General features: G+C 37.2%; 1 protein-coding gene across 3 annotated transcripts in view; it reads left to right on the forward strand.

Moving 5' to 3' along the window:
- il11ra (interleukin 11 receptor subunit alpha) overlaps positions 1-17,397 on the forward strand; it is a 47,034-nt gene that overhangs the window by 21,325 nt on the left and 8,312 nt on the right. For all 3 annotated transcript variants that reach the window (XM_073874020.1, XM_073874022.1, XM_073874021.1), the window contains exons 2-8: positions 537-633; positions 3,154-3,220; positions 3,632-3,798; positions 6,433-6,547; positions 10,416-10,582; positions 11,153-11,322; positions 16,562-16,706. In XM_073874020.1, the coding sequence (XP_073730121.1) occupies positions 537-633; positions 3,154-3,220; positions 3,632-3,798; positions 6,433-6,547; positions 10,416-10,582; positions 11,153-11,322; positions 16,562-16,706 (928 nt within the window). The remainder of the gene's footprint in view (positions 1-536; positions 634-3,153; positions 3,221-3,631; positions 3,799-6,432; positions 6,548-10,415; positions 10,583-11,152; positions 11,323-16,561; positions 16,707-17,397) is intronic.

Consider the following 17,397-nt stretch of genomic DNA (forward strand, 5'->3'; position numbering starts at 1 on the left):
TGATATGTTTTGCACCTTTCTACACCTGAGGCTACAGAAGCCTTTGAAATACCTTAAAATGACATCCCGCAGGCAAATCCCAGACGCACACATGACAGACGACTCCTGTCAGCTACTTGTTTATAATGTTTCTGGTGTGTTGATACAAGGCTCATGTTTCAGATAGCAGACCATGTTTATTTTACGTCAGAGTTTTTCCACAGGACACAGGCCGGAGCATCTTCAACCATCAATTAATGCAAATGTACATTGTGGGGCTGTTAAAGTCAACTGTGATTCATGGAAATAACAGCATGTACTTTTGTGGATTCTCTTATATGGAAGTGCCCGACAATCACACACGTATTGCCACCGTGTCTTGTTTGCCTTAATTGAAATTCTAGTGGTAAAGCGTTTTGTTGCATGCATGACAGCCCGATTGGTTGCTAGGCAGGTGGGAATTTTAAGCAGGATGATACCCATTAACATATTAGACATAAAATGAAACCTCCATTTGAGTATCTCTAACAGCCTGTAATGTTGTTTGTCTCTTACAGATGCCCGGTTTATTGTCATGCCCTGGTGGTCTAATAGTCATTGGTATAACAGCACTCTTCTCTGTCCACATCAAGTCGGAGATATGGACCAATGAAGGTACTTTCTGTTTCTAGGCTGGCATATGGGACTCCTTAAAAGTCTCTGTGTTTCGCTTTAAACAAAGCATGATCAAATTAAGTTCACACTATGCCAAAAAGCCTTTACGATTTACTCTAAAATTCTGTTTTAATCCATACCAGGAACACAACCGCGGTCCTGTTTGTTAGAACAATAAACATCTCTGTTAGAATTTGTCGAGTTCAGTCTCTACGGCCTTGCATATAGATTGCACAATTAATGCAAGCAAGTACAGTCTGTACTGTACGTCTGCCATGCCTGCAGTTTCGCTGGCCCGAGAGGGAGAAATTTGAGAAATGCGGTTGGTTTTCAAATAATATGCTTTTGCCAATATTTCCTGAAAGCAGACATTGAGCACAACCATTTCTGGAGTGCAGTTAGACCCTGGGCGCTGCAGGGAAGCCACTCCCACTGTATGTGACTGTGTGTGTGTGTGTGTGTGTGTGTGTGTGTTTGCCTCTCTTTGTTCAACACTTGGCAGTAATTGGCTGTTATTCTACACTGATATAAATACTGAAATCTGACAAGGCATAATAGCACAGCAATGCAAATACCAGGATTCTGCGTCTCTGTGCTTTAGTGTCCATGCTGGGCTTATTATAATGATGAATGGTTATAATATCCCTGTTAAATTTACCCAGAAGCAGTTTAGGGGACGCTCTTTCGAAACTGGGAGAGTATGCTCTCCTTAAATGAAAGATCAGATTGCATAAATTATTTGAAAAATTCTGGTGATGAATGGTTAGTCTGCTGTGTGGTTTTAACATATAACTGATGTTTTGGTTATCTGCCTGTCTGTCTGATATATTATTAAGAGGCTTCTTAAGGTTTTACCCTGAGATGCATTTTAAACAATACTGGAGTTTATCTCTTCTGGGCTTTTATTTGCTGCTTTTTCAATATTCATTCTAAAATCGGATGATTTTGGACCTACGCCAAAGGCCTTGTGACAGTTTTAATTTATGCCTCTGCGTCATGTTTGCATAGGATGCACCCGGGTGATTCTCACGAAATCCAGATTTAGAAGGTGTCCAGCATCAGAATTTTAAAAAGCTCTTGAAGCCAATTTTTTGCACACATAAGATAATAACCATTATTTTTAGAGGATTAAAATTTTTTTTTCCTATAGCATAATTTTATTTTTTTAGAATATCATTATCAAAAATTATCATTACCGCAACATGATATTACATTAAATATATGCATTTACAAACTCATGTTTCGGTAATGAGAACTAAAAATTTGTCTAGGTACTATGACAAACACATTTTTTACTTTTATCTGGAAAGAAAAAATAAGAACTGTTTACCTGGAAGCCATCTTGAGTGTCACAGTCAATTATGTCCGTTGAAACTATTTTTTTTTTTTTGAAAATGTTAGTTTCTTCAGGGGTTAAACAATGATTAAAAATTGTTGCGGAGGAAGAGAATGCCTTATTATTGTCTCTACATTTACCAGTGATCACCAAATACCACATGTTTCTTTACTGTAAATCTTTATAGTATAACATGCACTGAAGCTTTTTATTTTTGTAGATTTTTTAATTATAAATATTTCCATGTCAAAGAACCTAAATCCAGTCATGGGCACGTTGCGGAAATGAAAATGTTCCCCTTAAATGTGGAAAAACAACAAAATTGGTTTGTATGATGTAATTTCAAATCATGTGCAAAATAGTACATGAAGAGATGTTTGTAACTGTATGCTTCCTATTTTGATAGCATTTACTTCTTTTTTATCAAAATGTTTCATGACACCTCATAAGTCTAATTTCGTGAGAATCACCCACCCGAGTTGCGTCAGTTACACTGCATAAAATAATATCTTCGTATTTTTGTCTTGTTTTCTAGTATAAATATCTGAAAATACATTTACTTGATAAACAAAGTGCCTTGAGATATTAAGTCTTGTTTATTAAAATAAAATATGAAAATCAAGAGGTTTATACTTAAAACAAGTAAAAAATATCTGCCAGTGGGGTAAGAAAAATAAACTTAATTCCAGTTTCAACTCTAGGCTATGCTGTATTGCGCATCTTGACAGTAAAGCCGGTTTCTTGATTAATATTAAATAGCCATCACCTGCTTTCAGATGGAGTTTCATTTACTACACAGAACCGTAGTTCCCTGATAATCGGGGCAATTTTGCATTCATTATCGCAGACGTATCTTCTGTGATAATATATGCAATATGGCTCAGCTTGTTAGTCAGGGTCCATATTCATATCTTCAAATATACTGGTACCTTATAGGTACATAATTTTCTGTCCCAGAAAAAGCTTTGTACCCTATGTTCTGACAGTGTATTATTATTGAGAACATCGTCTATTTTTGCATTTTGGAGATGATACTAGAACAGATGGTGATTTTTCAAGAATCGGATACTAGCACCTCTGAATGTAAAGTTTCTATTAAATTGCCTTGTTGATAACATAATCACTTGATGAAACGCCTGATGAGAGGTCTGGAATAAAATGGCTCACATGTCTCTTGCCTGAAGTTTCAGACGTCCAGTTTGGCAGACTGGGCTCCAGGGTCACTCTCAGATGTGAAGGCTACCATGGCAGGTATGTACTGCTGTCTATATTAGGCCCTACTCAAAGTCCTGCAGACTCCAAAGATAAGCTTTCCTGTAATGAGTGATGATAATGTGCAGAACTGCACTCAGTAAGGGCGTGAGGCCAGTCCTTACAGGGTTTGGACACATTGAACCTATTTACTGAGGGTAGAGTGGGTTTGATTCCCTAGTCTCATATTTTGGCAGGCCTATGTTTTGTGCAAGGGCACTTGTTTAATAATCCATATCTCTTGCCAGTAAAAACCAAAAGATTCTGGCTGCCAAAAATAAGTTTTGAGTAAAACGATACCAAGTTCAGGTGGTGTCAATACGCAGTATTTTTACAAGTATATCTAGAATTTAAAATAGGTGAAGGTTCTCGACTAAGATGTTGATTTTGAGTTTTGGATCGGGTCTACAGGTCTCCGGTGGAATGGAGGCTCAATGGAAGCTCAGTACCGCCATTGCAAGCGCTGATCTCTGAGGTTTCTCTTACGCTCCTGAATGCCAGGCAATCTATGGAGGGCAACTATAGCTGCCACGATGGAAGTGGGACTTTACTGCAGACCATCAAACTACGGCTGGGATGTAAGTCAACTTTAGCTATACAAGAGTCCCTTGTTTTGTGTTTTGACTCCGTTTGTCATTTGATCAACTATGTAAGGTGTTTAAGGCATAAAAAGTTGATTTTAAAGAACCCCTTTGGTGAAAATTTCAAGTTTATATTAATATGTGATGTTTCTGGTTTGCTTTAAAGGAATAGTTTACCCAAAACATAAAAACGAAAAATTAGTCTAGTTGTACATTAGGGGTATAACCAGTGATGGGAGTAACGAGTTACTGTAATTCCACTACTCTTAGCGGTAACGAGCATGTAACAAAGTCTTTTTTTAAATCAAGTAATGCAGTTACAATTACTGAAATTCAAATGAGTTTGCTACTCGTGTTACTATTTTGTAAAAAAGACAAGACATTTCTGATCTAACATCACAGGACCATGGTGGGCGGCGCAATGAATCAATAAGTTAACAATATATGAATCATATATTAGTAATATGCGCATATAAACGGGACGACAACGCGGGTTTGCTTATCACATACATGAATGCGCAGCAGCACAAAAACGCTTTTAAATATGAAAGATTAAAGGATTAAATGTAAAAGATTATTATTGTGTTTTGGACATAAATGAGGACCGATTATGAGATGTTAGAAGGCGTAAAGAGCTGCTTCACCTGTAGCCTGGTAAGTAAATAAATGCTTTGCTTTAAACAAATGCATCTATTTTTAAATGTTTTTAAACGCTACCTTACGGATTTATTGTATATGATAACTCTGTACCTGTGGATACGGTCAGATGAGAAACATTTTAAGTAATGCTTTTTAAAAATCCCATTGCGATGTTCTAGTGCTGAAACGCTTCGGCTCTTCGCGCGTTTGTAAATTCTTTATCTCTTAGTTTGTATTTGTATAGTTTGTATTTTTAGAGTACAAACCTTTTCTTGCATATTTGCAAATTATTTTACGAAATAATGATGTAGAATATCAATACATTTACAGCAATTGCCTGCTATTTGTACTTCTATGACTGAAAGAAAACAGATTTCTAAATCCACCTGCCACAGTGGCTGATGGTCAAAAAAGTTAACTTCAGGCCCTGGTGGGGACATTCCACATAATACGTAATTAACAGCGGTTCACTTCCGCGATTTGGTACGATTGCGCTCAGCAGCGAACCGTTCTGGAGTTCACATGAACCGGACCTCAGACCACCCTTTTTAAGCGGACTCGAGTTCTTTTCGCGGGTGCGCACCTGAATTCGGAAGACAGCGTTCACATCATCCAAATGTACCGAACTCTGATGCCAATCGAATCCTGGTGCGCACCAAAAGTACTAATGTGAAAACGCCCTTAGTTTCAGTTTTGGTTTCACTCGCTCCGTGTCCGACAAAATAATCCATTCGCTCCATGTCCGACAAAACAATCCATTCGCTCCGTGTCCGACAAAACAATCCACTCGCGCAGTGTCTGACAAAACAATCCACGTACTCTGTTTTCTGATATCTTCCTTTAAATAGTTTTTATTATTTAAATTTAAAAAAAAAATTCAAACAATATATGATCTTAAATATCACAAATGCGGTAAAGAAAACTGTGCGACTCCACTTCTCACTCCTCATTCCTTGAAGTAATGTCCATCTACCCATTTCCACCAAAGCGCACTTTTTTCATCTGCTAGCGTCAGCAAATGTATGCGATGCAGCAACAAAGCAGTTGTAGCAGCGAAAACACAGTGAAAGAGATAGAAGACGAGCATGTGTTTAGCACTGTCCATGAAAAACACAGTGTCCTCTCATGTCCTCTCTCATGAACATGTTGATCAATTGAGTTTTTTTAAAGAAAAATCTCTGAAAAAAAATCACTGCAGCACTTGAATGTTAGATCTGATGTTGTGTGACAGATGAAATGCTTAATTTAACAGCTTTATTTTTTATATTAATTTATTTTTCAATTTAATATTTTAGTGATTGTCACTATTGCACATTTTGGCACAAAATACTTTACAAAAAGTGCTGGCGGGCAACTCTTCAAAAGAAAGCTGGCGGGGAATGAGTTAACAACGTCGGACACATTTACAAATGTAAAAACTCTTGGACTACAAGGCACTAATTTATTTGGTTTTTTTACTCTTTACATATAGGAGTGTGTTCGATAGAAAACTTATTTTAGATGAGACATGGAAAGTCTTGACATTTCTCTGCTTTTTGTTATGGGCTTTAGTATTGACACAATTCTTTTGGTATCTTGGCAGTCCTGTACCCAATTGTATCTGTCTCATTATAGCTAGAGGCTTTTGAAATGCTGCTTTTACTAGGACAGATTGTTGGATAGCAGAAGTTTACAAGTTAAAAGGAAACACTCGACCATTGTGCCCTGGGGGCCGCAAAAGAGAGTAAGTGTCCAGTTGTACGCCCTTTCTGTTTAACTCGAGTCGCTTCCTCTAACAGGATGTCGCTGCATTACAACTCCACAGTTTCCTGATAGGAAGGGTGAGATTGTCGACTCTGGAGTGTGTTTAAGTTTAGTCTACCACACGTACCCTCATGCCCTTGAACAAAGTGACAAAGTTAAACAGGTCTATTGTGTTTGGATGTTTTGGTTGTATCTGTAGATATAGTGTATTGTGTCTAAAGACATTTTATGTGTGTTTTTTCCTCGCAGATCAACCTCATTTTCTACAGATTTCTTGCCATGTACCAAATCATGAAAAAATCTACTGTTCCTGGAATCAAACTAAGAAGACGCACCTGCCAACATCATACATCTCCTCCTACAGGTGCAGTCTCATAATTTTTTAAATATAATGATTAAACATATTTCATTAACTATTTGTTTTTTTAAATGCCAAATTGGAAACCTAAAGGATATTAAAGGATTAGTCCATTTTCTTAAGGAAAAGTCCGGATAGTTTGCTCACCACCATGTCATCCAGGGTGTTGATGTCTTTCTTTTTTCGGTCGAGAAGAAATTATGTATTTTGAGGAAAACATTCCAGGTTTTTTCTCATTTTAATGGACTTTAATGGAACCCAATACTTAACACTTAACTCAACACTTAACAGTTTTTTTCAATGGAGTTTTTGACAAGAAAAATAAAAAATATATTCACTTTTAAACCACAACTTCTCATCTAAATCCGGCTGTGTGACAAGCCAGCGCGACCTCATGTAATTGTGTAGTGACGTAGAAAGGTCACTTGTTACATATATAAAACTTACATTTGCGGACCATTTTAAACAATAAACTGACACAAAGACATTAATTAGTATCATTCCACATAAAACAACGTCGGAACGGTACTCTTTCTCCACACACGTAAACACTGGGGTGTAGTTTCGCGTTCGTCATTCGTGACCTCTTGACGTGATGACGTATTACATGAGGTCACACTGGCGCATCACAGAACCGGAGGAAGACGAGAAGTTGTGGTTTAAAGGTGCATGTTTTTAATTTTTCTTGTCAAAAATGACAATTGTTTTGCTAGATAAGACCCTTCATTTAGAGTCTTTTAAAACTCTGTTTAAAAAAAGTGTTAAGTGTTGGGGTCCATTAAAGTCCATTAAAATGAGAAAAATCCTGGAATGTTTTCCTCAAAAAACATAATTTCTTCTCGACTGAAGAAAGAAGGACATCGACGTTTTGGGTGACATGATGGTGATTAAATTGTCTGGATTTTTTTTTTTGAGAAAATGGACTAATCCTTTAATGGTTTATTTTTTACCTATTTAAGCACGCAAAGCTTTTACATTTTAGTTTTTTTATATTTAGCTTGGAGGTTAGGGGCCAAAGTTATCAACGTTTTAAGTCAGGCTAACACTAGAGGACTTTTAGAAGAATTTCCCCCCTATTTTCCCGGGTCCTGGACCTCAGTCGATTCTGATGTTTGGGTCCGATTATTGTGTAATGTGTGACAGATCAAATCTAACACCATCCAAACTGCTTGCAAGCAAATATGGGCCCTCCAATCATATCAAACGCATGATATTCAGGATTTTTCACAATAGCCAATGAGAGAGGGAGGTAAATGATAGACCTTTTTAAATAGTGACTGCAGAACGAGCTGCTGTACCTGTCTGGTTCACACTGGAGGTGAAGAAACGGCACAGGGAAGTGTGCAAACAGCACGACATCTGTGAAAATGTATCATGATCGTTGCCTCACAAACAAGAGGAAATATCAGCTCGGTTTTAAATGTACTGCTGCTACCGTACTAGCTAGCAAAGGTAAACATTAAAAACTATAATAAATGTGTCACAATCTAAAGAAGTTGTTGATGTTTCGCCTTTTGAACCGCACTCTGCCGCGATATCCGCTTTCGGAATGAACCAGGGTTTCAGGGTGTGGTTTGGATGGTGTCTCTTAAAATGAATGTGTTAAATTAACACATCTTGTGTCTAGTTAAGGACAACACATCTAGTGTGTTGTCCTTAACTTAACACATCTTTGTGTTATTTTTGGAATAACACACTTTGTGTTGTTTTAACACATCTTGTGTTGTCCATTTCATTTATTTAAGCTCACAATCTACACGAAATGACACACAATGTGTTAAAATAACACATAATGTGTTAAATAGTTTAACACAAAACAATGTGTTAAAATTAACACATGCTTTCTTAGAGGGCAGGTGCAGGGAAAATCTGGGGTTTAAATGGGCGTTAAAATGCTGTGAAAACAAGCAACACTGTTATTTTTGCACATGGGGTTTAAGCAGAGGTGGGGACAAGTCACACATGGTCAAGTCAAAGCAAGTCTCAAGTCTTAAACCATCAAGTCCGAGTCAAGTCTCAAGTCACAGTTAAGATAAATCAAGCAAGTCAAGTCAAGGGTTCACCCTAAGCAAGTCAAGTCGAGTCCTGATAAGTTTCAAGTCAAGTCACAGTATTAAAATAAATAGGGGTACATTTTTTCTATAGGTCTAAAATTAGCATTAGGTAAAGAAATCGAATCAAATGAATAATAACACTGTCTTTATTGTATGAATTAAATATAATTATTTTTTTTAGAGCTACAGAATTGATTTGATCTTGCTTGATTAACATTAATGACACAGACTTGAGTAAGTTAATTGAGGTCACTGTCTCTTTAGCACAGACTGGTTTCTGCCTCTAATCTATACGTACATTTAAGAAATAAACAAATGTTTTTATTAGAAAAAGAATACTGTAGATATCATTTTGTTTGTATTTGCCCTGTCAAGAACGAAAAGATTTTATGTTAGCTTGTTTTTTTGAAACGCATCTCTCTTGTGTGTTCACTGTTGAGGGAGGACGCATTGCAAACGGCGCAGAATAACAGTCGCTCCACATAAAAACTTTGTTGTTTTTCAGTGCTCTGTTCGCCAAATGTATTTGGACTACAGTGTGAGAGACGGTAGCGCAACTCTCTCTATAGTTTACACATCAAGAGTTCTGATCTAGGGATGACGATCTGATCATGAGCTGGACCACACATTCAACCGCACGTGCGTCTGCGCTTAGTTACAGAAAGCTGCTCACTTTAGTGCCTTTTGGGGTTAAAATCACTTGAATGTTAACATTTGCAAGCCTTTAAAACGCGTGCAAATGATAAACTTTTGCTGTTTAAATTTGCGTATCAATCCGCGAATCGAATTAAAGTTACATGCGAGGGTCGTGACTCGTGACCACAGATTAACTGCAAATGCATTTTCCACACGCAGTCCACATAAACACTTGAAAATTTCCACATTTAGTATAAACATCCTACATGTAATATAGACCTACGCCACTGTTATAGCCAAATTCCTCAATATTTACGAGACGTATCAGTAATGAAAATTGCTCACATTTCTAATTAGAAAAAGCATAATATGCAACCAAGGCTAAATTATGACAAACAGGAAAGATTAACGTTAATTTATTGCATTAGTAATCGTTATAGAGTAAAACTGACTATAAAGAGATGACTTTCTTACCTTATGCGTGCTGAGATCACAATAATATTTTTATTTTAATGAATTTTATTGCTGTTTGTTTATTATTTATAAGTTCAAGTCATTGTCGAGTCTTCCCCTTCAAGTCAAGTCAAGTCTCAAGTAACTTGTTCTCAAGTCAAGTCATTTTCATACTTTAATCAAGCAAGTCACAAGTCCTGAAAATTGTGACTCGAGTCAAGTCACGTGACTCGAGTCCCCCACCTCTGGGTTTAGGACTGTTTTTGCTACAGATATGAATTTTACTGTCTGCCTGGCCAATAGTTAGTCCTTTAGTAAATTGACATGAAATGAAACAACTGCATTTAGGCAAGGCAAGTTTATTTGTATAGCACATTTCATACACAGAGGTCCTTTAAAGTGCTTTACATAGAAATAAGAAAACAATATATAAGATAAAAAATAAAATATTGCAAATATATGCATTTAATTTGTAATATTGCTTTTTTGCATATTTTTATGATATTTAAATAATAGTTATGGTATTGTGCAACTATACCAAAGTTTTTGCTAGGACTTTTCAGAGAGAACCTCTGCTAATAATAAATGTAGCTTAAATGCCATGTAAGTTACTTTAAAATAAGCGTTTGCCACATGCATTAATGTACTTTTTACAGTTTCATTACTTACAAATATTCAAGATGTCAGGTCAATCTCTACATTTATCCTTTTGCTGCTGTTGTTTTGTACAGTACTAAAGCTGAAGGGGTTAAAGCCTGTGAGCAGGAGTATATTGGGGAGAATAAATGTACCATCACCAACCATTCATTCTGGAGCTCGAGGGTCTACATTAATATCACTGAGATCAACCCACTGGGATCCAACTCCACCATCTTAAAACTAGATTTATTAGAACTCTGTAAGTTTGCATGCCTATAATATAATAACCATTTATATAAAATCAATTAACTGAACATGTAATGTTTTGAGAATATATTATGATTTGAGAATTCTGCATTGGGGTGTGCACACCAAAGCTTTTTAACGCGTTTGAAAACGGCCCGCTTTCTTCAGCTGAACGCTTTGGTTGCTGTGATACTTCTGCTTTGTTAATCAGTCATTTTATGATGCGCCAGTAGGTTGTTGAGATATTTGTCCCGCCCCTCCTACACTGTGATTGGACGGCCGTGGGAGAACTGACATTTGACAAGCTGAGCTTTTCACCCAAAGTTGAATATTTTTCAACTCAAGCACATAAAAAACATTTAGAAAAATTGTTTCTTTGGAAACAATTGAAAACATATGCCGGCCGCCGCCGTAAAAGTTTTGGTGTGCACGCCCCCTTATAAAAGCATATTGAGTCTTTTTCGTAACATTTAGTTTGTTTTGTGCAGATATGTTTTGTTTTCTTAGAAATTGCTTTTATAATCATTTCATTCTTTTTACTTCAACATAATGATCTTTTATATCTATAATCATGTGACTTTAGTAAAGCCAGGTCCTCCAGAGGCTGTTGAAGTTCTGCAAGTGGAAGGTCAGCCCACACAGTTACTGGTCCACTGGAAATATCCTGCATCGTGGACTGATGATAACCCCAGTGCCTTTCCTTTAACTTTCTTACTGCGTTATCGGCCAGCTGGCTCCAACTACTGGTCAAAGGTAAGAACCTTCTACTAGGGGTGTCACGGTTCTCCAATCCTCGATTCGATTACATTTACAGTTCTAAGGCTACGATTCGGTTCGATTATCGATTTATACCTTTTTTTTTTTTGAAAGAACAGGTTGCTATGCCATTTTTACACTAGATTTTATGAGATATAATATCTGACCTTGAACCCTGAGATGCCCTGCCATGATAGTCGTGCTGCCAGTGGAAAATATGGTACACGCACATACCTGATAAAACAAAAGTTCCTGTTAGATGAACTTCTGTCAGTTCTTTGCACCTTAAAACGCGCTTTAATTACGTCAGACAAGATTGTGAGACTATACCGCAATAAGTCATGTTTAAATGCTGTTTTCATAACTCTCTTAAGCATCTGAAATAAGTTGTTGTGAAACTTAAATGGATCTCAGTTCAGAGAAACGACCGGTCCTGGCACAGACGCCGTTCTGCTGTGCAGGGGCATGCTGTTTTTTTGTTTCCCATGTAAAGAGCAGCTTGCATGGTGTCTCCTGCATCTGCCATGCTATCTTTTAACTGGCTGTAGCTAAGCGAAGTTAGAGCAAGTTAGGGTTAGGGTGTTTTTTCTGCTTGGCAAGCCGACCAAACGTGACATGGGGGTGTGGCAGCATCGACGATTCCATTTTTTTATTCAAAGTTCAAGTTTGTGACTTAATTTCGACCGAAATTGTGACACCCTTACCTTCTACCAACTGAAAACATCTATGACTAGTTTTTGGCTAGGTCTAGTTAGCGGACAGGCATTTCAGTGTTTTCTAATGTTTTTTTTTTGTTTGTTTGTTTTGTTTAGAGTTGAGTTAAACATGTTGACAAAGCAAAACAGTTGGTAATAAAGCACAGTTTGTGCTCCTGTATGGCTCAGGGGTAGAGCATTGCGTTAACCTTGTATGCACTGTAAGTCGCTTTGGATTAAAGTGGCAAAATGCATAAATGTATTAAAACCTGTGTATGAAATGATAAATATGAATAACAATAAATGGAAGGGAGCCATTACACAAATGACAGGTACTGTACTATTAAGACTTTTCTTTTTAAATACCTATTGCACTTGTATTGTTCAGAAAATATCCCATTCCAGATTTAGACTGTATTTAGATTTAAATACAGATTAAATTTAAATCTTCCTTTAGTAGCTCTCTAAGCATCATTCATCTGCTTCCAATTCAAAACAACAACCAAACTTTGCACTTTTTAGCTTTCAACCTGTGGTGTGATGTGTCTTCACTTTATATCAGAATTTTTTTGTATGCAATTAAACTTGCCACAGTGGAGGTAGAATATTTGTGAATGACTTGAATGTGCAAGTCAAGATGTATTTTCATTAAGGCAGCTCAAACATGCATTTTAGTCTGAGATAAACCCTGTCTGGAAAACCGCCCCAAAAAGTTCACAGTGGTAGCTTAGATAACATATTGGTACCAATACCATAATCTGTACCTAAATGATACATATTGGGCGGTTTAGGTTAATCCAGGCTCACCCCTCATTTTGAAACGCATAGAGAAGCTATGGTTCCCGCCACTGGAAAAAAATGTAGTTGACGGAGACAACTTACTAAAAAAAGTTTGTCCGTTAAGGGCTTCTGTAGAAACATGGCGGCACAAAATGGCGACTTCCACATAAGGGAACCCTCTGTGTATGTAGATAAAAACGTCTCATTCTAAGGTAATAAAAACATAATGGTTCATTATGAAAGATCTTTATACACCCCTGATACTATAGGTTTGTATATTATTTTGCATTTCTGTCAAGAAATCCTTCTACAAATTACACACTGCACCTTTAAGAAGTTTTTACAAACATACCTTACTGTGGGTTTACACCAAACGCGAAGTGTGCAATTGCGTTGCTCGCTCTAGATTACTCGCGGGATTAAACTTTGTGTCATGTGAATTTTTCGCTCGAGTTGAATATTTTAAACTTGGGCGAAGACCCGTTTGAAGCGAATAGCGAGTGTTCTCACGGCAAATCGGGCAGCCCATATCGCGTCAATCGCATCGCCCCACGCGAGGAAGCGTCTGATCGCGGCTTTGTATTGACTTTGTATGTAATCTACTCGTGCAAATTGTTGAACTCGCATCTGGTGTAAACCCACAGTTACAAAAAACACTGCAGGTGTGCTTCTTAAGACAAAACAATGTCAATGAAATATGTTAAAATTAAACAGGACGAGGAGTTTTTTGTTTTTAAATAAAATCAGCTCAAACTTGCATTTTAGTCTGGGACTAGGATAAATAAGCCCTGTCCAGGAAACCACCCCATAAGGATCATAAGGGTACTTTCCTAGTGAAAGCTATGGACCCTTTGTACTGTACATTTTGTAGCCATAAGCATTCATGTTAACAGCATGTAAAATCCCTTATAAAAAAAATTATTTTTTAATAGCCTATTCTAGGTGGACTTATGTGTGAGTTTGATGTTCTGTAATGTTGTCTTTTCTTCGGCCAAAAATGAAAATTACACATGTCCATCCTCTTTCATACGAACACATATTCAGATATTTTTTTTAAATATAGCTCTTCCAATGTTTATAATAGATGAATATAGGGTCCAGCTCCTTCAAGCCCAAAGAACGTGCACCCATCCTTGGCAAACGTAATCCAGATGGCTCTAGGAGGCACAGAGCAGGGAGCAAAACAACCCTCCGCATTCATCTCTACGAAGAGTGCGTAGACTACGCTGATGCTCTCTCCTGAATGCAGAGGAGTCTAAGAGTCTTGGCTTGTAAAGCCGTGTTGATTACTTTTGCAAAGGATGGATGTACAGTCTTTGGGGTTGAAGGAGGCAGACCCCATATTCATCCATGATAAAGATTGGAAAGGCTAGGACATTTTCAAAAATATATGTGTTTGTATAAAAAGGTTGGACATATGTAACTCGGATAAATCATGGGATAATTCTTATTTTTGGCTTAACTGTCCCTGTAAGGGTGTGCCTAAAGTCAAAGGGCCCTATTTTAACGATCTAAGCGCATTGTCTAAAGCGCACGGTCTAAATGGGCGTGTCCGATGGCACTTTTGCTAATTTAACAACGGGAAAAATGGTTTGTTCGCCGAGCGCACGGTTGAAAAGGGTTGTTCATATTTTCCTAATGAGTAATGGGTGTGTTTTGGGAGTAACGTGCAATAAACCAATGAGAGTCTTATCTCTCATCCCCTTTCAAACCAGTTGCGCTGGTGCTATGTCTAATCCCTATTCACATGACGGACTTTGTAAACTGAAAAACTAAGCGGAGGAAAAGGACCCCCAGTTTAAGGATAATTTTAAAAATTAGTTGTTTTCATTTTTATTGAAATTTAATTTTTTTGGATTAAAACCTTTAAAAGACATTTTCTTTCAGTCATAGAAGTACAAATAGCAGGCTTTTAATTGCTGTAAATGTATTGATATCCTACATAATCATTTTAATCTCATAAAATAATTTGCAAATATGCAAGAAAAGGTTTGTACTCTAAAAATTCAAACAAGAGATAAAGAATTTACAAACGTGCGGAGAGCCGAAGCGTTTCAGCACTCGGACAGCGCCATGGGATTTTTACAAAGCATTACTAAAAATGTTTCTCATCTCACCATATCCACAGGTACAGAGTCATCATATACAATAAATGCGTAGGGTAGCATTTAAATACATTTAAAAATAAATGCATTTGTTTAAAGCAAAGCATTTATTTACTTACCAGGCTACAGGTGCAGCTGCTCTTTGCGCCTTCTAACGTCTCATAATTAGTCCTCATTTATGTCCAAGAGACTCAATAATAATATTTTACATTTAACCCTTTAGTCTTTCATATTTAAAAGCGTTTTTGTGCTGCTGCGCATTCATGTATGTGATAAGCAAACCCGCATTGTTGTCCCATTTATATGCGCATAATATTAACGCACTCTTTAAATAACAAAAACATTGACTTTAGACTAGGTTTATTTGGTCAATGGCGTAGTCTATTTTAGTTGCCTCAAAATAGCAACGCGCCAACAATGCACCTGAACACACCTCGTTTTCCGACCAGAACGCTCATGGGCGCAAAAGTGGGCGCAAATGCATTTTGCTATTTAAACAACGTGGCGCTAAACGTGAAAATGATCATTGCGCAGGGTTGAAACTAGCAAAAAACACCGGGTGTATGATAGAGCCCATAGTTTGTGTACATTAAACTTCAAAATCCCCTTTTTCATATTATGACCCCTTTTCCGTTACAAAAGATGTTTTCAGTTGCCAGATCAAGAAGACCTCCCTTCATCTTCTTATCTCTGTGTGATATAACTATACTCTTGTTTTATAGGAGTCTTCAATAAACAACGTAGTCCGACCCGCTCACTATAAACACACACACACATTTCTCTCTTATCTCAGGCTGAACAGATCTTATCTTCTTTCATGCTTGGCCCTTCATCAGATAGCCAGATGTTGGCTGTCTCCAGACCTGTGTGTGTGTTTTTGTTTTACTGTAGCTGATGTGTGAACAAGAAAGTCACGTTTTCATTTGATTTCAATTCATGTGCTGTAATGAAAAAAAAAACATAACAAGTATAATAAGTAAATTTGAAATGTATTTTGTTTGCTGTTCTCCTTTTGCTTAAGATTCCTATGGTTTAATTGGTAGAGGATTGCGTTAGCCGTTCAAATGTTATGGGTTTGATTCCCAGGGAACACACATTCTGATAAAATGTATAGTGGCTTTGGATTACACAATTTTTACGGTCAGTGTTATCCCAGCATGCTTTGAGAGTTGTTCCAAATATTCTTGTGTCATTTAAAGAAATCAAGGAAATCTGACAAATTATGCTAACATTTTATTAGTGACCTATAAATAAAGACGACTTGCAGTGCGTGTGTTCCTTACTCACTGGGATGGGTTTAATGCAGAGGTCATATTTCGAGTACGGGTTACCATACTTGAGAAAACATGGTCACACTTTGTTTTCCCAAGTATCAGAATTGTATTTCTTTATTTAACATTTAGACTTCTTATGTGTCCTCAGACTTTTGGATCCAACTGTATGTGAAAACTTAAGAAACAGGGAGGCTATTGTGCAAATGCGGTTCTTGCGAATAAAAAATAACATTTTTCACTTTTATTATGCACTGAAAGCCCTCAAGCAGAGATTAGATCCAGCATGAGCCAGAACTGAAACGTCAATGCCAATATCAATACTGAATCCGATTTGACAGTGATTTTCTTTCTTAAGTGGGTGTATGTGTTGATGTTTCCTTAGGTGGAGACCGAAGACACAAGTCTAAGGATCATGGATGTTCTGGAGGGCCACCTGCATCAGATCCAGGTCAGAGCCCAAGATGCTCTTATCAACCACAGCCAGTGGAGTGAGTGGAGTCATGTCGCAGAGGCTCGCCCGTGGACCGGTCAGTGACCTATCACATGCAGGCATACAAAATAAAGTGCGCCAGCATCACTAAAACATCCTGTTACTACTTACAACAAATAATAAACTATTTACAGATACATCGGATTACTAAAGTGTCTAAATACAGAAAACATTACAGTTTTTTAGAAAAATTTGCACTTGAAGGTTTCACGTGAGCACATGAAACTAAACTTTAGATTTTTTTTACTCCAATGTCACCTTAGGGGCACGATAAATACATTTTTTTGCCTCAAAATGGACACAAGTAATGTTTTTAGTAAGGCATGTTTGTTAAAACTAGTTATATTTACTAATTAAACTAAGGCCTAGTCCTGGCTTAAGATAATCACTGTCTGGGAAACCACGCCAAAAACTTGTATGTTATATAGTGCAAATGGCCCTTTTGGAACTGCTTGCTATAAAAAGAGCCACAGTTACGACACGAATGCTTATTTAATCTGACGTCATGAATGAATTATGCTTGTCCTCAACAAATCAGCCATGACACTTAGACCTACTTGGAATAAAGACATTGCAAATAAATGAGCATGAGTCTTATCCCGCTGAATGTTTGGCAGTAAAAAATCTCATCTAACAGCTTGTTTGCATTTATGATAGAAAAACCTACAAACAAGTGTGATGGTTGAAGCAAATGAAAGTCCTGTAAACATTTCAAAATAAAAGTTCCT

The sequence above is a fragment of the Misgurnus anguillicaudatus genome, chromosome 12, assembly GCF_027580225.2.
Source record: "Misgurnus anguillicaudatus chromosome 12, ASM2758022v2, whole genome shotgun sequence".
Classification (NCBI taxonomy): domain Eukaryota; kingdom Metazoa; phylum Chordata; class Actinopteri; order Cypriniformes; family Cobitidae; genus Misgurnus; species Misgurnus anguillicaudatus.